This window comes from Hemiscyllium ocellatum, chromosome 12 (genome assembly GCF_020745735.1).
Source record: "Hemiscyllium ocellatum isolate sHemOce1 chromosome 12, sHemOce1.pat.X.cur, whole genome shotgun sequence".
Classification (NCBI taxonomy): Eukaryota; Metazoa; Chordata; class Chondrichthyes; order Orectolobiformes; family Hemiscylliidae; genus Hemiscyllium; species Hemiscyllium ocellatum.
In genome coordinates, this window is record NC_083412.1 from 86,626,380 (window position 1) to 86,654,033 (window position 27,654).

At 42.4% G+C, this 27,654-nt stretch overlaps 2 protein-coding genes across 2 annotated transcripts in view; both read left to right on the forward strand.

The window, feature by feature from the left end:
* Positions 1 to 2,841, forward strand: part of LOC132820625 (mucin-2-like) — a 99,405-nt gene extending 96,564 nt beyond the window's left edge. The window contains exons 13-14 of the mRNA XM_060832826.1: positions 2,589 to 2,617; positions 2,781 to 2,841. Coding sequence (XP_060688809.1) covers positions 2,589 to 2,617; positions 2,781 to 2,841 — 90 coding nt within the window. The remainder of the gene's footprint in view (positions 1 to 2,588; positions 2,618 to 2,780) is intronic.
* Positions 2,842 to 3,864: 1,023 nt separating this feature from the next.
* Positions 3,865 to 27,454, forward strand: LOC132820626 (fibrillin-1-like). The gene is made up of 18 exons (XM_060832828.1): positions 3,865 to 4,045; positions 6,218 to 6,355; positions 7,365 to 7,502; positions 8,089 to 8,226; positions 8,709 to 8,846; positions 10,079 to 10,216; positions 13,083 to 13,163; positions 14,594 to 14,706; positions 15,043 to 15,238; positions 17,450 to 17,587; positions 17,680 to 17,817; positions 18,302 to 18,439; positions 18,922 to 19,059; positions 20,237 to 20,374; positions 22,456 to 22,536; positions 23,153 to 23,265; positions 23,601 to 23,796; positions 26,089 to 27,454. Exons 1-18 carry the CDS (start codon positions 3,865 to 3,867, stop codon positions 26,331 to 26,333), a joined length of 2,586 nt encoding a protein of 861 aa, XP_060688811.1. The 3' UTR covers positions 26,334 to 27,454.
* Positions 27,455 to 27,654: the final 200 nt, after the last annotated feature.

Genomic DNA, 27,654 nt, shown 5'->3' on the forward strand with positions numbered 1-27,654 from the left:
TTCTGGTCTTGGTAAACTCTTGCAGCCAACAACAGTCAGTACAAAGAAGAATCCGGACACGTAAGTCTTCAATGTTAGGGCTTAAGTAACAATGTACTGTATGATTCCATTCCCTGGACTATTGCTGAATTATCCCTGCCAAACCTCAGGGACTGCGTAAAGGCTCGGGCTTGGCTCACACAGATTACGTCAGCCTTTCATGGTGCTTTTCTGCTTCACTAATGCCAGAGTAATCTGGGCTTCTCTGAGCTTTCCTCCTTTTCAGTCTGTGAGGCTCCAAACAAAGATTCTAGATGTACTTACATAGAAATTAAGAACAGGAATAGGCCATCTGATAATATCATTGCAGATCTAGTGATGGCCGTAACTCCACATTCTTGCCTATTCCCTGTTCCATTCACTCCCTTCTCAGTCAAGAATCTTTCTATTATTTTTCCTTAAAAATATTTAATGTCCCTGTCTCCACTGGTCTCTGGGGAAGAGAATATCAGAAACTCTCAGCGATCTGAGAGAAATCTGAGCGATCTTTGCATAAGGGCATAATAAATAGGGGCATGGGAAGGTCGTTCAGGCCCTTGAGCCTGTCCTGCCATTCAATTGGATTGCGACTGATTTGACACTCTGAATGGCCATTCTCTTGATCCTTCCCCATAGTCCTTGACTCCAGTGAGCAGTGTCCTAATCTGTTTAATCTTTACTTGTTAGACAGTCCCTCCAGACCAGGAATCATCCCAGTGATCAACTGAACTGCATTCAATGAAATGATATCATTCTTTAAATGAGGGGACCAAAACTGCACACAGTACTTCAGATGTGATCTCCCTCCAGCACCTTGCACAGTTGCAGTAAGACTTCCCTACTCTTACATCCCAACTCCCTTGACATAAGGCCCAACATTTCATTAGCCTTCCTGATTACCTGCTATACCTGGGTGCTAGCGTTCTGTGTTTCATGGACAAATCTCTCCAAATCCCTTTGTGGGTACAGTTTCCTCCATTTAAATAATATCCTGTTCTTTTGTTTGTCCTTCCAAATGAACAACTTCACATTTTCCCACATTATACTCTACTAGTTTTTCACCTATTTACTTAACCTGTCAACATCTCTCTGTAAATTGTTTGCATCTCTGTCAGAACACATCTTTCTACCTATTTTCCTGACTTTCTGCAAATTTAGTGACAGCACATTCATCTCCTTCCTCCAAGTTGTTAATAAACATTGTCAATAGTTGTGGTCCCAGCAGTGAATCCTTTGGAACCCCAGTGGTCACGATTTGCCAATCTGTAAAAGAGACCATTATTGCCACTCACTATTTTCAGCTCATGAGCTAATTCTCTTACAGCCTTGATCTACTGTTACCAGCTTTGGAGGATTTGAGCTACGGGGAGGTGCTGCATTGACTGGGGCTATTTCCCCGGAGCATCACAGGCTGATGGGATGTCCTTGTAGAGGTTTATAAAATCATGAGGGACATGGATAGGGTAAATGGACAAGATCTTTTCCCTGAGCTGGGGAAGTCTAGAACTAGAGGGCATACTTTTAAGGTGAGAGGAGAAAGATTTAAACGAGACCTGAGGGGCAATTTTTCACACAGAGTTTGTGTGGCGGAGGCTGGTAAAATAACAGTATTTAAAAGGCATATGAATTGGAGGGGTTTAGAGAGATTTGGGCCAAATGTTGGAAAATGGGACTAGATTAATTGAGGGTACCTGGTCAGCATGGATGAGTTTTGTCTCTTTCCTTGTTATACAACTCTAGGACTCAATGACTCTTCTGGAAATTAGTTTTCATGGCGCTATTTCTTAATCTGACATTCCTGCATAAATTTTCAAGGCTGAGGTATTTCTGCATAAAGCTCAAAACTCTCTTCCACATACAGTTTTCAAATTGACGGATGTCATGTTTCGTGGTGCCCAACCTCTTCCCGGCTTCTCTGTTTTTCTAAATTGCTGATAATCTGTACCAGGAAGCTCGATCCTTCTTCATCTGTCACTTCTAAAAAGAACCTGTCACACTCATGCAGACTTTGCTTGCGTGCATGTCTCCAGAATGGTTCAGGCTATTCGCTGTCTGTTGGGACGTTGTGACATCCTGTCATCTTTGATAAACAAATGACATTGAGTGTTCCATTGTTAACACGGTGGCACAGTGGTTAGCACTGCTGCCTCACAGTGCCAGAGACCTGAGTTTAATTCCTGCCTCAGGCAACTGTCTGTGTGGAGTTTGCACATTCTCCCCGTGTCTGCGTGGGTTTCCTCTGGGTGCTCCGGTTTCCTCCTACAGTCCAAAGATGTGCAGGTCAGGTGAATTGGCCATGCTAAATTGCCCGTAGTATTAGGTGAAGGGGTAAATGTAGGGGTATGGGTCTGGATGAGTTGCTCTCCGGAGGGTCAGTGTAGACTTTTTGGGCCGAAGGGCCTGTTTCCACACTGTAAGTAACCTAACCTAAAAAAAAACGAGAGTAGGCCATTCTGCCTCTTGAGGAGAAAGTGAGGACTGCAGATGCTGGAGATCAGAGCTGAAAATGTGTTGCTGGAAAAGCGCAGCAGGTGAGGCAGCATCCAAGGAGCAGGAGAATGGATGTTTCAGGCATGAGCCTTTCTTCAGGAAGGCTCATGAAGAAGGCTCATGATCCCTGAAGAAGGGCTCATGCCCGAAACATCGATTCTCCTGCTCCTTGAATGCTGCCTGACCTGCTGCGCTTTTCCAGCAACACATTTCCATTCTGCCTCTTGAGCTATTCAAGGGAGCTCTGGCCAATTTAACATTCTTCATGTCCACTTTTCTGCATTTTCCCCAATACCCACAATTCCCCTGCTGATCCATCTATCTCAGCCTTGAATATATACAAGGACTCTGCCCCACAGCTCTCTGTGGCAAAGAGTTGCCAAGATTCACAATCCTCTGAAAGAACAAATTCCTCCTCATCTTAGTTTTAAATTTAAAAAGCATAGAACACCAGGTTACAGTCCAACAGGTTTATTTGGAAGCACTAGCTTTCGAACCGCTGCACCTTCAGCAGGTAGCTAGTGGGGCTGGATCATAGGACACAGAATTTATAGTGAAAGATCAATGTTTCATACAATTGATGCAATATATTAAACATCAATACGTTGCATCAGTTGTATGATACTTTGATCTTTCACTATAAATTCTCTGCCCTATGATCCAGCCCCACAACCACCTGATGAAGGAGCGACACTCCGAAAGCTACTGCTTCCAAATAAACCTGTTGGACTATAACCTGGTGTCGTGTGATTTTTAACTTTGTACACCTCAGTCCAATGCTGGCACCTCCACATCATTGTTTTAAAAATTGGCACCCTTTTTTCTGAGACTATATCCTCTGGTCCTAGACTTTCCCATGAAGGGAAACATCGTCTCAGCATTTACCTTATCAAGCTCCTTGATAATCCCACATGTCTCAGTGAGATCACCTCCCATTCTTCTCAGTTCCAGCGAGTTGCAACCTGTTTATCTTATGCTTGTAAGACAATCCCTCCCAGTCATTGATCATTCCAGTGAACTTTCTCTGAACTGCTTCCAATGAAATGATATATTTCCTTAAATAAAGGGACAAAAACTGCTGATAGTTCTCCAGATTTAGCCTCATCAGCACCTTGTGCAACTGTAAGAAGCCTTCACCACATCTGCGATAAAACAATGTACAGCATTTGCACTGGACAATGATTTCCATTTCCCTGTTGTTCAACAGAAAGGCAGAATGAACTTAGCAATCAAATCAAGATTAATGATCCATCTTGAATTCTAGCCCTTACCCGACCTGAATGTGAATTCTGTCATGGAGAAGATGGATGGATTTTACTTCCAACCTCCCACCCAGCCACAATGCATTCTAGAAGTATGACTGGAAGTGGAGACATCAGCCTTCCATTCCCAGCGGTGACAATGGTGGGCAGGTCTGTATCTATATCAGCTGCCCTGGACAAGCATCCCGACTCTGTGAAAGTGGCAGGTCACCATCTTAGCAGCCAGAGGCGCCCTCTGACTCAATGGCGCCTCCCACTGTTGGAAATAATACATGGTAGCTAGTCTCTACATCAATCATCACAAAGTTGGAATACACAATCTCCTCAGCAAAACAGGCATAGAGTCATAAAGACGTACAGCACGGAAACAGACCCTTTGGTCCAACTCTTCCACGCCAACCAGATATCCCAACCTAATTTAGTGCCACTTGCCAGCACCTGGCCCATATCCTTCCAAACCCTTCCTATTCATAAACCCATCCAAATGTCTTTTAACTGTTGCAATTGTACCAGTCTCCATCACTTCCTCTGGCAGCTCATTCTATATACGTATCACCCTCTGCATGAAAAAAATGCCCCTGAGGTCCCTTTTATATCTTTCCCCTCTCACCCTAAACCTATGCCCTTTAGTTCTGGACTCCCCCAGCCCAGGGAAAAGACTTTGTCTATTTATCCTATCCATGCCCCTCGTGAGTTCTTCGCAACATACATAGCATAGCATGTCTGTTCTTAAATGTGAAAGTCTTAAGTACTCAGAGAAAGCACAAAAGCAGAAATTGCTGGAAAAGCTCAGCAGGTCTGGCAGCGTCTGTGGAGAGAAATCAGAGTTAGTACTTCGAGTCCGGTGACACTTCTTGAGGAGTTCTGAGACCTGAAGTATTAACTCTGATTTCTCTCCACAGATGCTGCCAGACCTGCTGAGCTTTTCCAGCAATGTCTATTTTTGTTTTTGTTTCTGATTTCCAGCATCTGCAGTTCTTTCAGTTTTTATCTCAGACAAGGTAAACCTTTTCCTTATGTTTTGAGTGCTTCTCTAAAACATGAGGGAAATCCTGATCTGACAAGGCTTCAGGAGAGCTTCCGACATTTCAAAGTTACAAAAACTGGTCTATAACTGAGTTTCCATTGAAAGAGGCTATACTTACTGAATAAAACCCCAAAGCCTTGCACTCATACACTCCTTTCATCATTTCATAGTTCTTATACTAGGAGGCAATTGTCTTGATCTAGTTGTCCGCACCATGTTTGCTCATTAGGAATATTGTTTGATATATACACTTTGGATTAGATTAGATTCCCTCCAGTGTGGAAACAGGTCCTTTGGCCCAACAAGTCCACACCGACCTGCCGAAGAGCAACCCATCCCCCTATATTTATCTCTGACTAATACACCTAACACTACGGGCAATTGAGCACGGCCAATTCACCTAACCTGCACATTTTTGGTTTGTGGGAGGAAACCCACACAGACAGTTGCCCAAGGTGGTGAATTGAACCTGGGTCCCTGGCACTGTGAGGCAGCAGTGCTATCCACTGGGCCACCATGCCACCCAAAACTTTGGGTTTTGCGAACTTCTAATACTGTCTTTTTTGCTATCCGAAGGTGCTAAAGTGCTGAAAGCAAGGACAAGAATTAGAAACAGGACTTTTGTACCACAACTTCGAGACAGAACAAGTCAGATATACAAGGAATTTGTAAAGAATTTCATTCAAGATGTAAGTTTTTTTTCTCGTTAGCTCTTTTATGTTGAAATAATGATTAATTAACAAAAAAAGATATACAGTATGTATTTGATTTTGTGGAAGTGAAAGATTGGACAGTATAGTGGCTCAGTGGTTAGCACTGCTGCTGTTCCACAGTGCCAGAGACCCAGAGTTGATTGCGGCCTCAAGCAAGTGTCTGCGTGGAGTTTGTGCATTCTCCCTGTGACTGCGTAGATTTCGTCTGGGTGCTCTAGTTTCCTCCCACAGTGCAAAGGCGTGCAGATTCAGGGGATTGACCATGCTCGATACTCCATAGTGTCCAAAGATATGCACGCTCGGTGAATTAACCATGAGAAATGCAGGGTAATAGGGATAAGGTAGAGGGTAGGTCTAGGTGGGATGTCTTTTGGAAGGTTGGTGGTTATTTTATGGGTTGAATGGTCTGCTTCCACACTGTAGGAATTCTATGATTGACAATTGTTCTTTCTTGTTATGGAAACTGAGGACTGGGATTGTCAAATATCACATATATGGCGAAGGTGGGTCAAGCGGCAGTTTCTTCAAAAGCAATAGAAGGACAATTAATGGTGGGAGAGGGTGGAATAGCAGAATAAAGTCTAAATGCAGATTTTAATCACAGACTATGTTTCATTTGCTTCAGTTGCTTCGCAGAGTAACCCAGAGATTCTTATCCTTGTACAATCACAATCGCCTGAGAATTGTCATACTTCTTCTTACACCAGGGAGTGTGGATGTGAACTTTGACCTTGTACTGTCATTAGATGAAAATGTTACTTTGAGTGAAACCAAAGAAGAATTTGCTAATTCCTTAAACAGGAGTACAGAGTTTGACATAGATATTACAAACACTAATATAGCAGGTAAGATATTTGACAATAAATCTTGCTAATATGTCAATTATAGTAAAGACTTTACCAGATGATATAACATAACATACCCTCCATTTCTTATCTTTTTTTCCACCCATTTTTCTGATAACTGCATTATTAGCTTCTTTGACACCATGTATTAATGTCTTGCATTCTGGAATTTTCCGCCAAATTCTCCCAGCTCATCCCTTCTGCCTTGTTTAAACATTTTAACCTCATTAATAAAACCCAGTTCTGGTGATTGTCTTTCTTAACATCTGGCACTTTGGCTCCGTATCTATTTTATTTGATAACTTCTCTGTGAAGATCTCTCAGGATGGATGGAGAGCGAAAGGCTCTGTGTCTTAAGGCACGTCACACTAGACATTAAACAAATGGACTCTGAGTGCAAATAGAAATGAGTAAGTATAGGACTGCAGCTATTACACGGATAGGGCTCCAGGATGATATGGATTAGTACATGATTACTGAAGAGTACAAAACATTTAGGAATGGCAAGAAGCTAAGAAAAGGTGGAAGGTTGGCTCTCTTCCTTAGGTGTGGTATTAAGACAGTAAAGATGGATGGTCAAAATTCAGGAAAGTAGGATACTCACCATATTGGCTAAAGGTGTTGCAACTACTTCAGCCCTGTCTTTTGCACTGTCCTGCTGGTCTTCCCGAATATTGAAGAAGGGACTGTTTCCTCTAACTGATTGTTTACTTGATCAATCACCATTCATGATTCGATGTGACCAGACTGCATGAGTAGACAGAGTAACCTACTCTTGTCATTGTATCATCAGAAAACTATCAACAGCAGGGGAAAGAGAGAGAGAGAGAGACAGAGAGGTGGGCAGAATGTCAAGTGCAGCAAAGTGAACAATCAGATAATGTGCTTGCTCTTGCATTATGGCTATGGAAAAAACGGTGTTACCAAACATGGTCTTTATTTAATTGTATTAAGACTTTTAAATTATCTTTATTGATTTTCTAACATGTATTTTCCCTTTTCATTGTAGAGAGGGACAGCTGCCAACCTGAGATCAATGATTGTTCTGGTAATGGGACTTGTATAAGACAGAACTCAACTTACACTTGTCAGTGCAATGCTGGATTCAATGATACAAGCCCTGATACACCAGGAAGGATCTGTGAAGGTAAGACATTGTCTGAATTTAACGTGACTTGAAACCATTGGATTAAAGTAAATTTTGCTATTGCTGATTGTTTTGATCAATTTCTTTTTTGTCCCGTTGTCCTTATGAGGGTGTTTGTGATCTCCACAAAAGAAAAACTTATGACTGTGTAAGATGAAGGCCAGTCTCCCATCACCAAGTCACTCTTTATGAACATGTGCACTGTATATAGGGCTGTGACCAGGCAGCTTAGAGCCAATCCCTAGAATGAGAACACTCTCTGAATCTCCTGTTTATATCTGTCAGCCAGGGCTCCCTGATTGACCCAGGTTTACAACCCCAGACAAGGATTTCATAATCAACAAGAACCACTTAGTTATGATTCCAATCACAACGGGTGCCTAAACTAAAAACAGAAAGTTCTGGAAATACTCTGCAGGTCAGGCAGCATCAGTGGAAGCAGAGACTGAATTAACATTTTGAAGTAAATTAAGTTAAATTAAGTTAACAACTTGAATATGATTGTTATACAGAACATGACTTGAAATTATTTGCATTAAAGTAATTTTTGCTCCTAATAATGGTTTTGGTCTGTTACTTGTTTTAGACATTGACGAGTGTCAGACGGGGAATAACACATGCTCTGCATTAGCCACCTGTACAAACACTCCAGGGAATTTCACGTGTAGCTGTTTAGCGGGAACGACGGACACCAATCCGGCAAATCCAGGGACACAGTGCATAGGTAAAGATCTGAACAGTTTAAACAAACAGTGGTGAGATAGTTATGAAATGAAATTAATTTCTAAATGGGTCTCAGTGACATTAATATTTGAATCCTTGGCATGTTTATTTGATACTAAAAAAAATGCTGGTCTAATAATCAGGGGGAGTTATAGATGGAGTCATATTTACATTTTTCTTTATTCACTCATGGATTGTGGGCATTCCTGGCTGGGTCAGCATTTATTGGCTGGCCCTGGTTCTCCATGTGAAGGTGATGGTCATCCTCATAAAAAAACCAGAAAATACTGCAGACAGAGACTGCCTGAAATAAACTCAGAAATTGCTGGCAATACTCTGCAGGTCAGACAGCATCAATAGAGCCAGAGACTAAATTAACATTCTGAAGTTGAGCATGATTGTTATTCAGAACATGACTTGAAATTATTTGCATTAAAGTAATTTTTGCTCCTATTGATAGTTTTGATCTGTTACTTGTTTCAGACATTGACGAGTGTCAGACGGGGAACAACACATGCTCTGCATTAGCCACCTGTACAAACACTCCAGGGAATTTCACGTGTAGCTGTTTAGCGGGAACGACAGATAACAACCCGGCAAATCCAGGAACACAGTGTACAGGTACAGTTTTAACCAGGAGTGGTGAGATAGGAAAGAACATGAAAATTATACAGAATGAGTCATTGTGACATAAATATGCAAGTCCTAAACATTTTTAACATTGCCATCATCCTGATTGTTACTTTAAAACTCCTTTACCCATTTAAAATTAATTACTTGGTTAAATTCTTAGAGGTGCATGTTGAGGAATATTGTAAATCATGAAATTTTCCAGGGCTTGTAAGAGACCAATCAATCTACAATTATGCTGCTCATTATTTGAAAGCTTTCTATGTTTAGTTCCATTGGATTGCCCATTCCCCAGACCCAGATCCTTCTTAAAAATTATATCCCCTGTATGTGTTTTCCATTTGAGAAAAGGAAACAGCGGGTTGTGATTGTCCCTGGTGAGGCCAGCATTTATTGCTCCTCACTAATTGTCTCTTAGAAGGTAGTACACAGAGAGGCGGAGAGAGAGACAAACAGAGAGACGGACAGACAGGCTGCTGCCCTCCAGGGCTGAGTGACCAAAATAAAATAAATGATCATGAACACAGAAATTGTTGGAAATACTCATCAGGTCAAGCAGTATTGTGAAGGTGATGGCTTAGTAGTGTTATCACTGGAGCAATAATGTGGGAAACTCAGCTAATGTTCTGGGGACCTGGGTTTAAATCCCACCAATTACAGATGGAAGAATTTGAATTCAATTAAAAAAAATCTAATGATGACCATGAAACCATTGTTGATTATCAGGAAAAACGCATCTGGGTCACTAATGTCCTTCAGGGAAGGAGATCTAACACCTGGTCTGGCCAATATGTGACTCCAGACCCACAACAACATGGCTACCTCTTCACAGCCCTCTGGGCAATTAAGGATTGCCAGGAAATATTGGCCTAGCCAGCGACACCCTCGTCCCATGAGTGAATAAAAAAACCTGCATATCTGATAAACAGGAAAACAGAGATTGCTGGAGAAGCTCAACAGCTCGGGCAGCATCTGCAGAGAAAGAAAAGAGTTTACATTTCAAATCTAGTGACCTTCTGTTGACAGGTGAATGACTGTTCAGGTCATTCAGTATTGCAACTTGTCTCAAACAAAGTGCAACTTGCACTTGTCAGTGCAATGCTGAGTTCTGAGGTACCAAAACCCAAAATATAAGGCAGGGTCTACAAAGATATGATATAAAAATCATTCTGGTTAAAGTTACTTTTGCCCAGCTGAATGTTTGGATCTGTTTCTTGTTTCAGATATTGACGAGTGTCAGACTGGGAACAACACATGCTCTGATTTAGCTGTCTGCAGGAACACTCCAGGGAATTTCACTTGTAGCTGCTTCCAGGGAATTATCGATAACAATCCAGCAAACCTGGGAACACAGTGCAGAGGTAACGATCAGAACGGCTTGAACCAGAATGGTGGGACAGCAGAAAGAGTTAAAATGGACAGAATTTCTGACAGCATCAGGATAGAATGAGTGGGTAAATGTTTATATTCCCGGTTGAGGCCAATCCTACACTTGAAATGTTTTGACTCTATTTTGGACGTTCAGGAAATTGCACCAGCTTTGGCCACTCTCAGTTGTGTGGAACCAGAGTGGCTTGTTTAAATTAGACGGACTCTGTAAGTGTGCAGGTTCAGCCTAATCCCATCTGTTGCCACAGCTTGAGATGTGGGCTTTGTGGAAATCCTGACTGGTGAAATAGAAAATACCAATTGACTGCAGGTGACTTCATTTTAATACCTCCACCGCATCTCCTCCACTTCCAGCTCCTCCTCCCTTGAACCCCGCCCCTCCAATCGCCACCAGGACAGAACCCCACTGGTCCTCACCTACCACCCCACCAACCTCCAGATAGATCGTATCATCCTTCATCATTTCCGCTACCTCCAAACAGACCTCACTCACCAAGAATATATTTCCCTCCCCTCCCCTATCAGCGTTCCGGAAGGACGACTCCCTCCGCGACTCCCTTGTCAGGTCTACACCCCTCACCAACCTAACCTCCACTCCCGGCAACTTCCCCTGCAACTGCAAGAAATGCAAAACTTGCGCCCACACCTCCCCTCTCATTTCGCTCCAAGGCCCCAAGGGATCCTTCCATATCCATCACAAATTCACCTGCACCTCCACACACATCATTTACTGCATCCGCTGCACCCAATGTGGCCTCCTATATATTGGGGAGACAGGCCGCCTGCTTGCGGAACGCTTCAGAGAACACCTCTGGGACACCCGCACTAACCAACCCAAGTGCCCCGTGGCTGAACACTTTAACTCCCTCTCCCACTCTGCCAAGGACATGCAGGTCCTTGGCCTCCTCCATCACCAGACCAACACGACGCCTGGAGGAAGAGCGCCTTATCTTCCGCCTAGGAACCCTCCAACCACAAGGGATGAATGCAGATTTCTCCAGCTTCCTCATTTCCCCTCCCCCTATCTTATCTCAGTCCCAACCCTCAAACTCAACACCGCCTTCTTGATCTGCAATCTTCTTCCCGACCTCTCCGTCCCCACCCCCTCTCCGGCCTATCACCCTCACCTTAACCTCCTTCCAACTATCGCATTCCCAACGCCCGTCCCCCAAGTCCCTCCTCCCTACCTTTTATCTTAGCCTGCTTGGCACACCTTCCTCATTCCTGAAGAAGGACTTATGCCCGAAACATCGATTCACCTGCTCCTTGGATGCTGCCTGACCTGCTGCGCTTTTTCAGCAACACATTTTCAGCTCTGATCTCCAGCATCTGCAGTCCTCACTTTCTCCTAGTTCATTTTAATACCTGCCCAGTGTGTCACAGGAAAGCTCTTTAAAGTATTTCAGCTTTCCTCCTTAATTTTCTTTCCCCTCTCAGGAGTTGACCATGTCCTGCATTGCCTGCCCCTCTGAGCCTGAGACATCATTATGTCTGATGACTGCTATCCTTATCATTGAACTGTTAACCTAGAGACCCAGGAAGTGTGCTGGTACCCGGGTTCGAATCCTGTGTCGGCAGATGGTGGAATTTGAATTCAATAAAAATCTAAATTAAGAGTCTAATGATGACCATCAATTCATTATTGTTTTTGAAAACTCATCTCGTTCACTGATGCCCTTTAGGTAGTGAAACAGATGTTATTACCTAGTTTGGTCTACATGTGACACCTGACACACAGCAATGTGATTACCTCTTAACTGCCCTCTGGGCAATTAGGGATGAGGAATAAATGCTCAGTGATCTCCCAATCCTGCGAATGAGTAAAGCAAAGTCACTGGAGAGTTACAGTGCCAAGTAGAAGATACATCCGTCAACAGTTTACAAGTATAGAGTGTCCAGGCTTGTATTGTTGAAGTTATAGCAGAGACTCCCTTAAAAGATTTGTCCTATTTAGTCCACTGAACTTAGCTAATAGTTCCTCTTTTGTGGTTTAGTTTGGATATCAAAAAAATGCATTTTATAACACACTAAGACGAGATACTGCTGTACCCGGTAAATCATGATAAAAACTGCAATCAAAACAGGAAGTGGTAGAGAAGTTCTGCCTATCTGGGCTTTTGATATTTCCAGACCTGCTGAGTTTCTCCAACGTTATCTGTTTTATCTGCAAATCTCCAAGTTCCATCTTAAGAATGATGTGAACTCACTGGAGGGAGTGCTGAAGAACGTTATGAGGATGATTCCATTGTGAAGATAGATTGGAGACAATGGGACTGTTTTGTTTGGGGAGAAGGTAAAAAGTGCTGCCTGAACTGCTGTGCTCTTCCAGCACCACTGATCCAGAATCTTGTTTGGGGAGAAGATAGCTAAATTTGACTGAAGTTTTTAGGAGAGACCTAGGCAGAGTATATAGTGAAAAATCATTCTTTGTCACAAAAAAAGGTCAAAGATGAGAGAGCAGAGACATAAGATAAGTTGCAAAAGTAGCAAATGTGATGTGAGAAGAAATGGTTTCACTAAAGTATCGTCAAGGTAGGTTCAATCAAGGCGTCCGAAAGGTTATGAGATGATTTTTCATTTAGAAATAATCTGCGAGATTATGTGGAAAGGATGGGAGAATTGCACTAATGCTGGTGCTCACTTGGAGGGCTAGTATAGATGTAATGGGCTTAATAGCCTCTTTCAGTATCATTACAGTTCTGTGACTCTGGAATAATGAATGACTGTCACAGGAGAAATAACATCTCATTTAGAAGTGTTTATCTTCCAATAATGCCTGACTGTTGAAGGAAATACTTTATTTAAATTGGCTAATATGTTATTTCCATCTCCATACAGATCCCAATATCTGTTTCCTCAACAGTGGAAATATTTGTGCTTTGTCAGACTGCATGGTGTCCAAAGTCAGCAACTGCAATAGTAAGTGAGTTTTATTTTCTCTGGCCTTTCATGATCATGCCATTCAGATGTTCTCTTAATCACATTTAAATTGTCTATACAAATGTTTTCTTTTCTTTAAGTGGTTTACTTAGAATATTGCACAACCACTTCAGTGACAATATAAAACATTGGGAATATAACTCACTAACTGCCACACATTTACTGTACCATTACAGGCTAGTTGTTTTATATGTTTCTAATCAACCTTTTCAGTAATGCTATTGCACACTGCTGGAGCAGGCAGGACTGGAACTTGCCTCTCTCTGTCTAGTGGTAGGAACACTACCACCGCGCCACATGAGTGTTGGTTGGCTGTTACCATGAAGAAAAGTGGGATTACCATTAATGAGTACTCTGAGACATGATTCTGGTGATTTGACTTCTTCAAGGGTTGAAAATGTGTTGCTGGAAAAATGCAGCAAGTCAGGCAGCATCCAAAGAGTAGGAGAATCAACGTTTCGGGCATGATCCCTTCTTCAGGAATCCTGAAGAAGGGCTCATGCCCGAAACGTCGATTCTCCTGCTCTTTGGATGCTGCCTGACCTGCTGCGCTTTTCCAGCAACACATTTTCAGCTCTAATCTCCAGCATCTGCAGTCCTCACTTTCTCCTTCTTCAAGGGTTTTCAGTTTAGCCATTTAGCTCACATTACCAATACACCATCATTACCTCTTCATCTCTAAAGCATTTCACCATGGTATGGTGGCTCAATGGCTAGCGCTGCTGCTTCACAGCACCAGGATCTCAGGTTTGATTCTAGCCTTGGGCGACTGTCTGTGTGGAGTTTGCACTTTCTCCCTGTGTCTGCGGGGGTTTCCTCCCACAGATGTGCAGGCCAGGTGAATCGGCCATGCTAAATTGTCCATAGTGTTAGGTGCATTAGTCAGAGGGAAATGGGTCTGGGTGGGTTACTCTTCAGAGGGTCAGTGTGGACTTGTTGGGCCGAAGGGCCTGTTTCCACACTGAAGGCAATCTAATCTTAAAAAAAATTACTTATCAGTTGTACAACCCGCCTAGCACCCCAGAAAGTAACCCAAGCGAACATGGCAACTGGCACATACTGGTCTGACTCACTGAAAAGTCCTCAAAATGAAGGTCCAGTACATTAATATCATGTTTGACTGCTTTTTCGCTCTGGAATAAATATTCCCAGTCTGTATCGATTAGCCCTTTCTTCCACTGAAACTTAAGCAAAGAGATGATAAGACATGCTTTAACTGAAGACCTGGCATGATTTTCTGGCAGTGTTATCCCTTTGTGCACTGGAAATATTTCTCTAGAATGGGAAGAAGTTATTCGTGCACAGAGTTACTCATATTTTGTGAATCTGGAGAGATATGTTCTGGTGTTTGAATACAGTTCAATGCACTTTTCAGCAAAACAGCTAATGGGTTTGCCCTGTTTGTTCAGACAAAATTGCTTTCAGAATGCAGGTGATATTGCGATCGAGAGTATTCTCCAATGACCTGAAAAATCCTGCGAGTGAAGCCTACAGGAACCTGTCTGACAGTTTTATAAACACAGTGAGTTCAATTATTCTTGTGCTCACTTTATCTCTCTTTCGTAAAATGTGATCTACACTGTTAGGGTCAGTGAGTCTGCTTTCTCAGTTTTAAACATGCACCGGCATTCCGTGTGGATTGCATTTACTCTGGCTGGTAGGATTTAGTTAGAAAAATAGATGGATGGACAGATAGAAGAATGGGGCTCTGAATGGATGAATTGGTGGACATGGGTGTGACTGGATAAATGGGGGAAATGGTAGCTAAATGGATAAGAAGGTGGGTGAATAATAGCATGAATGGAAGGTTCTAGTGTGCCTTAATCATAAATAAATAACATTTGTACTTTGTTTTTAGGTTGTGCCAAGAACTCAGACCAATCTCGATGATCGTAGTTTTAATATCTTCATCGTTGGCTTCCAAAGAGGAAGTGTAGTGGTAAATTTCCTGGCTGTGGTGAATGACACCTCAACAGTTAACAGAAGCAGCCTGCTCACTGCTGTTGGCGCTGCAATTAAAGCACTGGATAGTAATAGTTCAGTCACCATAACGGGTAAGTATTGTGCTGAATATTCTGCAAATATCTATCTGTCTATCTTGACTTCATTTGAAGCTGATGAGTCCTTGACTTGCCCGTGACTTAATCCCAGGGACACACAGCCAGCTCTTCCATCTGGACAGGATCGAGCTCATGGCTCTTAACTTCTCAGTGGTAACTCACTTTGTGCATTCCTGGAGACTGCCAGCCTCAGTGGATGGCACCCAGCTTTAGTCAGAGGCCATGAAGGGTTAGTAATTGTGGAGGATGAGTTAAGTGAAGGCTGTTCAGTGGAGTTGCTGCTTGCAATGGTGAGGTTAGTAGCCCATGAGTGTTGGCGAGGTTTGTGCAAAGTAGCAGGGCTCTAGTGAGTGTGAGGTCGCAGAGAGGAGATGTGGTGCTGACCCTTATGAATGCAGATGGACATTGCTAATAAAACTAATAGAATGTCGCCATTTACTGTGAGAGGAATTGAATGCAAGAGTAGGATGGGTATGCTTCAATTATGCAGAGCACTGGTAAGGCCATAACTGGATACTTTGCACAGATTGACTTTCACTGTCTAAAGAAGGATGTACATGTGATGGAAACAGTTCTCAGAAGGTTTGCTGGACTAATAGCTGGAATGGAGGTGTTTTCTGACGAATGTTGGACTGTCTAGGCTCATATCTGCTGCAGTTTAGAAAGTAAGAAGTGCCTTAATTGAAACATTGAAGGTTGTGAAGTGGGCTGAAAGGTTAGGTGTAGAGAGAGTATTTTCTGTTATGAGAAAAATCTTGAATTAAGGGCCAATACTTAAAAATAAGGAGTCACCCATTTAATACTGAGATACAGCAAAATTTCTTCTCACAAAATGTCATGAGTTTGTGTACCTCTTTTCCTGAAAAGGTGATGGAAGCAAAATTCTCGAATGTTTTTAAGGCAGCGAAAGATAAGCTCTTGTTAAGCATGAGGGTGAAAGGTTGTTAGTGTGAGACGGGAATGTGGATTTGAGATTACAATCAGACTAGCTGTGATCTTATCAAGTGGCAGTGCAGACTCAATAGCTGACACCTGCTCCTGGATCGTATGTGTGTATGTAGACAGCATTTTCCAACTCCACAACCACTTCTATCTAGAAGACCAGGAGCAATATGTGCATAGGAACACCATCACCCAGAAGTTCCCCTCCAAGCTAATCATCATCTCATTTTGGAAATATTTTGTTTTTTTTTCACCTTTGATGGGTTAGAATTTTGGAAGTCCCTTCCTATGGTATTGTGGATCTACCTATACACATGCAGTGAAGCAGTTCAAGAAAGCAGCTCACCACAACCTTCTTGAGGGCAACTAGAAATGTGCAATCAATACTGGCCCAGCTAGCAACACCCACATTCCATGACTGAATTGGTGTCAAAACAGCTCAGCGCCAAAGTAATGAGCGCCAAAACAGTTTAGAGCCAAAATGGTGGGCCCAAATGATCAGTGCCAAAAGGGCAGCGCCAAAACGTACCCGACCCCCAGATGACACCATTCAACACACCTTCCATCACTTTGCCAATGATGAAGAATAGACAGATGGAGCAGTAATTAGCTGGATTGGACTTTTCCTTTTTGTTGACTGAATATACCTGAGCAATTTTTCACATGATTGGATACATGCCAGTAGTGTAGCTGTTTTGGAATAGGTTGGTCAAGGGTCCTGCTAATCCTGGAGCTTCAGCACTGCTGGCAAGATATAGCCTTTGAAATATCCAGAGTTTTAAGTCATTTCTTACTATCAGATTGAGTGAACTGCATGGAATGAAGCTTGCTACCTATAACATAGGGAGCTCATGAGGAGGCCAAAATGGACCATCCGATCACATCTGGCTAAAGATGAGTGCAAATGCTTCAACTCTGACTTTTGCACTGTCCTGCTGGTCTTCCCTACTATTGAAGAAGGGACTACTTCCTCTAACTCGTTGCTTAATTGCTCAATCACTATTCATGATTCAAATTGGACAGATTGCCATGAGCTGGACTGAGGAACCTACTCTTATATCATCAGGAAACTTTCAACAGCGAAGTAAAGAGAGACAGGCAGAATGTAAAGTGCAGGAAGTCGAACAGTAACATAACATATTTTCTCTTGCATTATGGTTATGGAAAAACAGTATTATCAGACATGGTCTTTATTTAATTGTATTAACTCTCTTAAATCATTTTATTTGTTTTTCTAACATGGATCTTCCCTCTCCAATGCAGAGAGGGACAGATGCCAGTCAGGGCTGAACGACTGTTCAGGTAATGGAACTTGTATACAACAGAATGCAACTTTCACTTGTCAGTGCAATGCTGGGTTCAATGACACAAGACCGAATACACCAGGAAGGATCTGTGAAGGTAGGACATTGCCTGACTTTAACATGAGTTCAAACCAATGGATTAAAGTAAATTTTGCTCTTGCTGATTGTTTTGATTTTTTTTTGTTTCAGACATTGACGAGTGTCAGACGGGGAGCAACACATGCTCTGCATTAGCCACCTGCACAAACACTCCAGGGAATTTCATGTGTAACTGTTTAGCGGGAACGATAGATACCAATCCAGCAAACCCAGGAACACAGTGCACAGGTAAAGATCTGAATGGTGTAAACAAGCAGTGGTGAGATAGTTATGAAATGAAATTAATTTCTAAATGAGTCTCGGTGACATTAATATATGAATCCTTGGTATGTTTATCTGATACTAAAATAAAAATGGTCGATGTAATAATCAGGGGGAGGTACTAATGGAGTCATATCTATATCTTTCTTTATTCATTCACGGAATGTGGGCATTCCTGGCTGGGTCAGCATTTATTGGCTGGCCCTGATTCTCCATGTGAAGGTGGTGGTGACTACATGAAAGAAACAGAAAATACTGCAGACAGAGACTGCCTGAAATAAACTCAGAAATTGCTGGAAATACTGTGCAGATCAGGCAGCATCAGTGGAGACAGAGACTAAGTTAACATTTTGAAGTTGAGCATGATTGTTATTCAGAACATGACTTGAAATCATTTGCCTTAAAGTAATTTTTGCTCCTATTGATAGTTTTGATCTGTTTCTTGTTTCAGACATTGACGAGTGTCAAACGGGGAACAACACATGCTCTGCATTAGCCACCTGTACAAACACTCCACGGAATTTCACGTGTAGCTGTTTAGCGGGAACGACGGACACCAATCCGGCAAATCCAGGAACACAGTGCAATGGTAAAGATCTGAACAGTTTAAACAAACAGTGGTGAGATAGTTATGAAATGAAATTAATTTCTAAATGGGTCTCAGTGACATTAATATATGAATCCTTGGCATGTTTATCTGATACTAAAATAAAATAAATGCTGATATAATAATCAGGGGGAGTTATAGATGGAGTCATACCTACATCTTTCTTTATTCACTCATGGAATGTGGGCATTCCTGGCTGGGTCAGCATTTATTGGCTGGCCCTGGTTCTCCATGTGAAATGATGGTCATCCTCATAAAAAAAACAGAAAATACTGCAGAGACTGCCTGAAATAAACTCAGAAATTGCTGGCAATACTCTGCAGGTCAGACAGCATCAGTAGAGCCAGAGACTGAAATAACATCTTGAAGTTGAGCATGGTTGTTATTCAGAACATGACTTGAAATTATTTGCATTAAAGTAATTTTTGCTCCTATTGATAGTTTTGATCTGTTTCTTGTTTCAGACATTGACGAGTGTCAGACGGGGAACAACACATGCTCTGCATTAGCCACCTGTACAAACACTCCAGGGAATTTCACGTGTAGCTGTTTAGTGGGAACGACAGATAACAACCCGGTAAATCCAGGAACACAGTGTACAGGTACAGTTTTAACCAGGAGTGGTGAGATAGGAAAGAACATGAAAATTATACAGAATGAGTCATTGTGATAAAATTTGCAATTCCTTGACATTTTTAACATTGCAATCATCCTGATTCTTATTTTAAATCACCTTTACCCATTTAAAATAAATTGATTAATGACTTGTTTAAATTCTAAGAGGAATGTTCTGAGCAATGTTGTAAAATCATGAAGGGCGAACAACAGGCCATTCAGGCTATAATACTGCTGCTGATTCTTCGATTAGTCCCATTGAGCCACCCTTTACCCAGACGCTTTTTGAACATTTCTGTGTGTTTCCCATTTTTTAAAAAAGCCTATAAGATGTGAATGTCCCTGGTGAGGCTAGCATTCATTGTCCGTCGCTAATTGTCTCTTCAAAGGTTGTAGAGAGAGCGAGAGAGAGAGACTGCTGCCTTCTAGAGCTGAGTGACAAAAATAAAATAAGCCATCATGAACACAGAAATTGTTGGAAATACTCACTGGGTATCAGGGAGTTGATGGCCTAGTGGTATTATCACTACTAAATAATGCATGAATCTCTGCTAGTGTTCTGGGGACCTGGTTTTAAATCACACCAATTACAGATGGAAGAATTTGACTTCAATTTTTAAAAAATTAAGAACCTGATGATGACCACGAAACTATTGTTGAATATCAGGAAAAACCCATCTGGGTCACTAATGTCCTTCAGGGAAGGAGATCTAACACCTGGTCTGGCCAATATGTGACTCCAGACCCACAACAACATGGCTACTTCTTCACAGCCCTCTGGGCAATTAAGGATTGGCAGGAAATATTGGCCTAGCCAGCGACACCCTCGTCCCATGAGTGAATAAAAAAACCTGCATATCTGATAAACAGGAAAACAGAGATTGCTGGAGAAGCTCAACAGCTCGGGCAGTATCTGCAGAGAAAGAAAAGAGTTTACATTTCAAATCTAGTGACCTTCTGTTGACAGGTGAATGACTGTTCAGGTCATTCAGTATTGCAACTTGTCTCAAACAAAGTGCAACTTGCACTTGTCAGTGCAATGCTGAGTTCTGAGGTACCAAAACCCAAAATATAAGGCAGGGTCTACAAAGATATGATATAAAAATCATTCTGGTTAAAGTTACTTTTGCCCAGCTGAATGTTTGGATCTGTTTCTTGTTTCAGATATTGACGAGTGTCAGACTGGGAACAACACATGCTCTGATTTAGCTGTCTGCAGGAACACTCCAGGGAATTTCACTTGTAGCTGCTTCCAGGGAATTATCGATAACAATCCAGCAAACCCGGGAACACAGTGCAGAGGTAACGATCAGAACGGCTTGAACCAGAATGGTGGGACAGCAGAAAGAGTTAAAATGGACAGAATTTCTGACAGCATCATGATAGTATGGGTGGGTAAATGTTTATATTCCCGGTTGAGGCCAATCCTACACTTGAAATGTTTTGACTCTATTTTGGACGTTCAGGAAATTGCATCAGCTTTGGCCAGTCTCAGTTGTGTGGAACCTGCAGTGCAGGTGGTGGAAGTGAGCGATGGTGATCTATGGAGTGTAGGGGGAGTGCCTTGTTTAAATTAGGAGGGCTCTAAAAGTGTGCAGGTTCAGCAGAGGAAAAGGTGGGGGGTGGTGCTGGTGTAACTCCAGAATATGGACTGTTCTACGTAGCCAATAAAGAGTAAGGCATGACTGGGGCCCATATGGGTGCCCATGGCTATCCATTTCATCTGGAGGACGTGGGAGGATTCAAAGGAGAAATTGTTGAGGGTGAGCACCAGTTCAGCCAAACAAATAAGAGTATCAGCAAAAGGATACTGTTGGAGACGTCGGGAGAGGAAGAAACAGTGGGCTTGGAGGCCCTGGCTTTGGCGGGTGGAGGTGTAGGGGGGGGTTGGATATCCATGTTGAAGATGAGGCATTGGGGGTTGGGGAAATGGAAGTCTTGGAGGAGGTGGAGGGTGTGGGTGGTGTCCTGAGCATGTGTGGAGAGTCTCTGGACCAGGGGGGATAGGACAGTGTTGAGGTAGGCGGAGATGAATTCAATGGGGCAGGAGCAGCTTGAGACAATGTTCCCCATTGGGAGACTGGTTAGCAAGGTTCGATCTCATGGAATACTGAGAAAACTTGCCATTTGGATACACATCTGGTTCAAAGGTAGAAGACAGAAGGTGGTTGTGGAGGGTTGTTTTTCAGACTGGAGGCCTGTGACCAGTGGTGTGCCATAGGATCAATGCTGGGTCCTCTACTTCTCATCATTTATATAAATGATGTGGATGTGAGCATAAGAGGTATTGTTAGTAAATTTGCAGATGAAACCAAAATTGGAGATGTAGTGGACAGCGAAGAAGGTTACCTTGGATTACAACGGGATCTTGATCAGATGTGCCAATGGGCTGAGGAGTGGCAGATGGAGCTTAATTTAGATAAATGTGAGGTGCTACATTTTGGGAAAGCAAATCTTAGCAGGACTTATACACTTAATAGTAAGGTCCTAGGGAGTGTTGCTAAACAAAGAGATCTTGAAGTGCAGGTTCATAGTTTCTTGAAAGTGGAGTTGCAGGTAGATAGGATAGTGAAGAAGGCGTTTGGTATGCTTTCATTGATTGATCAGAGCATTGAGTATATGAGTTGGGAGGTCATGTTGTGGCTGTACAGGACATTGGTTAGGCCACTTTTGGAATACTGCGTGCAATTCTGGTCTCCTTCCTATTGGGAGGATGTTATGAAACTTGAAATGGTTCAGAAAAGATTTACAAGGATGTTGCTAGGGTTGGAGGATTTGAGGTGTAGGGGGAGGTTGAATAGGTTGGGGCTGTTTTCCCTGGAGTGTCGAAGGCTGAGGGGCGACCTCAGAGAGGTTTATAAAATTGAGTGGCATGCATAGGGAAAATAGACAAAGCCTTTTCCCTGGGGTCGGGGAGCCCAGAACTGGAGGGCATAGGTTTAGGGTGAGAGGAGAAAGATACAAAAAGGACCTGAGGGTAATACGTGTATGGAATGAGCTGCCAGAGGAAGTGATGGAGGCTGGTACAACTGCAACATTTAGAAGGCATCTGGATGGGCATATGAATTAGAAAGGTTTAGAGGGATATGGGCAAAGTGCTAGCAAATCGGACGAGATTAGGTTAGGATATCTGGTCGGCATGGACTAGTTGGACCGAAAGGTCTGTTTCCGTGCTGTACATCTCAATAACTCTTTGACTCTAGGGAGGGCTAGTGTAGGTGTGATGGGCTTAATAGCCTCCTTCTGCACCCTTACAGTTCTGTGGCTCTGAAACAATAAATGACTGCCATTTATTTACAAGTACTAATCTTCCTATAGACACTGACTGTTGAAGAAAATTCTATGTCTGTATTGCCTAAAATATTATTTCCATCTGTGTACAGATCCCAATATCTGTTTCCTCAACAGCGGAAGTATTTGTACTTTGTCGGACTGCATGGTGTCTACAGTCAGTAACTGCAATAGTAAGTGGGTTTTATTTTCTCTGGCGTTTCATGGTGATGCCACTCACATTTTAATTGTCTCCACAAATGTTTTTCTTTGTGTTATTTTCTAATTAAATCACTGAAATAATCACTACAGAAACATTATAAAGGCAATGGGAATGTAACTCACTGACTTCTACAAGCTTCCAGTAGCATTACAGGCTGGTTGTTATAGTCTTAATAGATCATAGGGTGGCCCTCTCACTATAGAGAGACAACTGGAGATTGTACTAGTCCTATCATTTAACTTGGGGGCCACCATACCTCAGGTGAGGAGAGAAACCTTCATGGTAACTGAACTGGTGCAGGAATCAAACTATTTGTTTTTCCCTCTGGATCAGAATATTCCTCATGCTGTATTGATTAGCCCTTTCTTCCACTTAAATATAAGAGACTATAAGATACTTTTTAAATGAAGACCCTGCATGATTTTACAGCAGTGTCAACCTGTGTGCACTGGAATTGTTTTCTCTCGAATCAAAAGAAGTTATTCATATTCATGTCTTGTAAATCTGTAGGGACATGTTCTGGTATTTAATGTAGTTCAATGTACATTGTGGCAAAACAGCTAATGGATTTGTCACTGTTTGCTCAGACAAAATTGGATTCAGAATGCGGGTGATATTGCGATCGAGAGTATTCTCCAATGACCTGAAAAATCCTGCGAGTGAAGCCTACAGGAACCTGTTTGACAGTTTGATAAACACAGTGAGTTCAATTATTCTTGTGCTCACTTTATCTCTCTTTTGTAAAGTGATCTCCACTGTTAGAGCCAGAGAGTCTGCTTTCTCAGTTTTAAACATGCACTGGCATTCCGTGTGGATTGCATTTACTCTGGCTCTTAGGACCTAGTTAGAAAAATAGATGGATGGACAGATAGAAGAATGAGGCTCCAGTGGATAAATGTATGAGTTGGTGGATATGAGTGTGACTGGGTAAATGGGGAATTAGCTGAATCGATAAGAACATGGGTGAACAATGACATGAATGGAAGTTTCTAGTGCATTAGTCATAAATAAATAACATTTGTACTTTGTTTTTAGGTTGTGCCAAGAACTCAGACCAATCTCGATGATCGTAGCTTTAACATCTTCATTGTTGGCTTCCAAAGAGGAAGTGTAGTGGTAAATTTCCTGGCTGTGGTGAATGACACCTCAACAGTAAACAGAAGCAGCCTGCTCACTGCTGTTGACACTGCAATTAAAGCACTGGATAGTAATAGTTCAGTCACCATAACGGGTAAGTATTGTGCTGAATATTCTGTAATGAGTGCGAGTTTTGCCTTTCCTGTCACATGACTGTTTAGGCAGGATGCTTGGTGAGGAGTGGAAGATACTATGGCTGCAAGCCATAATGCAACACCCACTATTAAACTCCCTGAAAATAACCAATAGAAGCACAGGGACAGGAGCAGGCTATTCAGCCCCTCGAGCCAGTTCAACCATTCAATGCAGTCATGGCTGATCGGCGGCCTAACTCCACACACCTGTTCTTGTTCCATAACCCTTAACACCTTTGCTTAACAAAATATTGCATTTCTCAGATTTAAAATTAACAACTGATTTAGTATCATCTGCAATTTGTGGAAGAAAGTTCCAAGCCTTTCCCACCCTCTTGTGTTTATAAGTAATTCCTAACATCTGTCCTGAATGGTCTGGCCCTAATCCTCAGAATATACACACCCCCCACTTCTGGAATTAACAGGTTTATCTTCATCTAACCTGCATTTTCCTGTCAATATCGTGAAGACATTGACCAGATCACCCCTTAATTTTCCAAATTCTAGAGAAACTAGGCAAAATTTTGTATAATCTCTCCTCATAATATAACCACTGAAATCAAGGTATCATTCTTGTAAACCTACAGTAAACACCTTCCAAGACCAATATACCCTTCATAACGTGTGGTGCCTGATCTGCTCAGAGTACATCAACTGGGCACTAACCAGGATTTTGTACAACTGCTGTGTAGCTTCTGCATCCTTATACACCTTTGGATAGAAAGGTCAGCCATCCATTAAGAAGGGCAGTAAAGACAAGTCAGGGAACTATAGACCGGTGAGCCTGACCTCGGTGGTGGGCAAGTTGTTGGAGGGAATCCTGAGGAACAGGATGTACATGTATTTATAGAGTCATAGAGTCATAGAGATGTACAGCATGGAAACAGACCCTATGGTCCAACCCGTCCATGCCGACCAGATATCCCAACCCAATCTAGTCCCACCTGCCAGCACCTGGCCCATATCCCTCCAAACCCTTCCTATTCATATATCCATCCAAATGCCTCCTAAATGTTGCAATTGTACCAGCCTCCACCACATCCTCTGGCAGCTCATTTCATACACGTACCAACCTCTGTGTGAAACATTTGCCCCTTAGGTCTCTTTATAATATTTCCCCTCTCACCCTAAACCTATGCCCTCTAGTTCTGGACTCAACGACCCAGGGAAAAGACTTTGTCTATTTATCCTATCCATGCCCTCATAATTTTGTAAACCTGTATAAGGTCACCCCTCAGCCCCCGATGCTCCAAGGAAAACAGCCCCAGCTTGTTCAGCCTCTCCTTCTAGCTCAGATCCTCTAACCCTGGCAGCATCCTTGTAAATTTTTTCTGAACCCTTTCAAGTTTCACAACATCTTTCCGATAGGAAGGAAACCAGAATTGCCCGCAATATTCCAACAGTGGCCTAACCAATGTCCTGTACAGCTGAAACATGACGTCCCAACTCCTGAACTCAATAATCTGATCAATAAAGGAAAGCATACCAAACGCCTTCTTCACTATCCTATCCATCTGCAACTCCACTTTCAAGGAGCTATGAACCTACACGCCAAGGTCTCTTTGTTCTGTCTCCACAGGTGCTGCCAGACTTCCTGAGTTTCTCCAGTTTTGAGTTTCATTGGTCATAGCTTAGAAATGGACCCTGGTACACTCACACATACATGCTATGCTCTTAATTTATTCTTTGATTAGATTAAAGTCCTTGTCTATATTCAAGGCTGAGATAGATAGATTCTTGATCAGCAGGGGAATTGTGGGTATTGGGGAAAATGCAGGAAAGTGGACGCGAAGAATGTTAAATCAGCCAGAGTTCCACTGAATGGCTCAAGAGGCAGAATGGCCTACTGTCATTTTTTTTTAGATTAGATTCCCTCCAGTGTGGAAACAGGCCTTCGGCCGAAAAAGTCCACACCGACCCTCCAAAGAGCAACCCACCCCCCCTAACACTATGGGCAATTTAGGATGGCCAATTCGCCTGGTCTGCACATCATTCGACTGTGGGAGGAAACCGGAGCACCCAGAGGTAACCCACACAGACACAGGGAGAATGTGCAAACTCCACATAGACAGTTGCCCAAGGTTGGGATTGAACCTGGGAACCTGGTGCTGTGAGGTAGCAGTGCTAACCACTGAGCCACCATGCCACCCATTTGCAATAGCAAGATTTTCTCTGTGCCATAATCAAAAGAATCTTTTGAAAATATAATGACTGCAAGTTGTGTCTTAATAGTTCCACTTTATCTGTTTTAGGTTCAACACAACTTACAACTGAGGCTCCTATCCAGACACAGACTGTCCCGACCGTGCAATCGAATCCTGGGACTGAAAATCCTGGATGGAGAGTGGCAGTGATTGTTTTGGGATCTGTTCTCGGTGTAGCTCTGCTCACAATACTGGCAGTAGTGCTGGCGCTGATGTACACAAAGAAAAAATCCAGGAGATATAGCATAGAAACATCAGACATTGTACGACAAATCAACTATTCAAATCTATAAATGCATCCATAAACCTCAATGAAGGAATGTTGGCCAGTTTACTAATTTTCCCAGGATTTGGATGCAACACATGCAACTTAATTTTCTGGAACATCTGAACCTTACGCAGGATAAGTGTTGCAAAAATATGAGCTTGCCTTTATATTAATGTTAAAAAAAGAGTATTTAATCGAATCTAATGATTGGTGGCAGAATGTGTTTAACAATATATACATTAATTAATGATGAGCAATACCTTATAGTCCTTAACATGTCTTGTGCGATTCTCAGTTCTCAGATTTGTAGATCATTTATCTCATTGGGATTTCTGATCCTCAAGTGACAGAAACCAATACATACATATGTGTTCTGCTTGAAGCTGTACCAGACAGGTGCATTGTCTGGTTTGGCACTGAACCGCACTATTGTCAGCCAGTTCCCACATTCAGCCTTGGGAGAATCATAGAACTTTATGGCACAGCAAGAGGCCATTCGGCCCATTGTGTCTGCACTGGTATGAGGTGAGCTTGCTGATCTGATTCAACATGATGACAGTGATAGTACAAATATCCCCCGAGCCTTTGGACAGTGAGGATGTGATCAGGATACTGCTTGACTGGTGTTACCAGTAAGTGAAGTAGCCTGGAATCTGCATTTATGAATGAAAAATGGCCACTTAGTTGAGATGTGGAAGGGCTTCCCCATGCTCAGGAGGTAAGTGGAGAAAAATACAAGGAACAGACGATGTAGGAACACTCAAATTGGGAGCACAAATAGGCCATTTGGCCCCTCAAGCCTGCTTTGCCTTTCAATGAAAGCGCTGTTGATCTGTTTATGTTTTGAATTCACCATTCCTCTACCCCGATACCCCTTGACTGCCTTGCCGTAATAAAAATCTGTCCACATCCGCCCGGACACAAAACAAAATTCAAAGGGTCCATCTCTACCTCCCTCCGGGGAAAAGAGTTCCAAAGTCACACAAGCTTCTGAGAGAAAAACGTAGAAAGGAAACCTGCCAGCAATCACAAATTTATTGTAACAGGGTTGTTTTGGGCAGATTCTTGCTGAATTATTTTGTTGAAGAATTATTCTTTATATGCGGATTGAGTCTTCTGATGTTGAAAGAAATAGTTTATTTTCTTTACCCTGTGAATTTTCTAAATTATTCCTTCACATTAAATAAATACATATATTTCGTCTAAACTTTGGAATTTGCCTTTGAGAAATTTTCTTTAATAGAAAAAACTTTGGAGTGGGTTAGCTTTAACCTTCAAGATTGGGACTGGGGGAGCCAGATCCTGATTTTACAGCCTCTCCTCCAGAATGTTTTATGACTGGGACA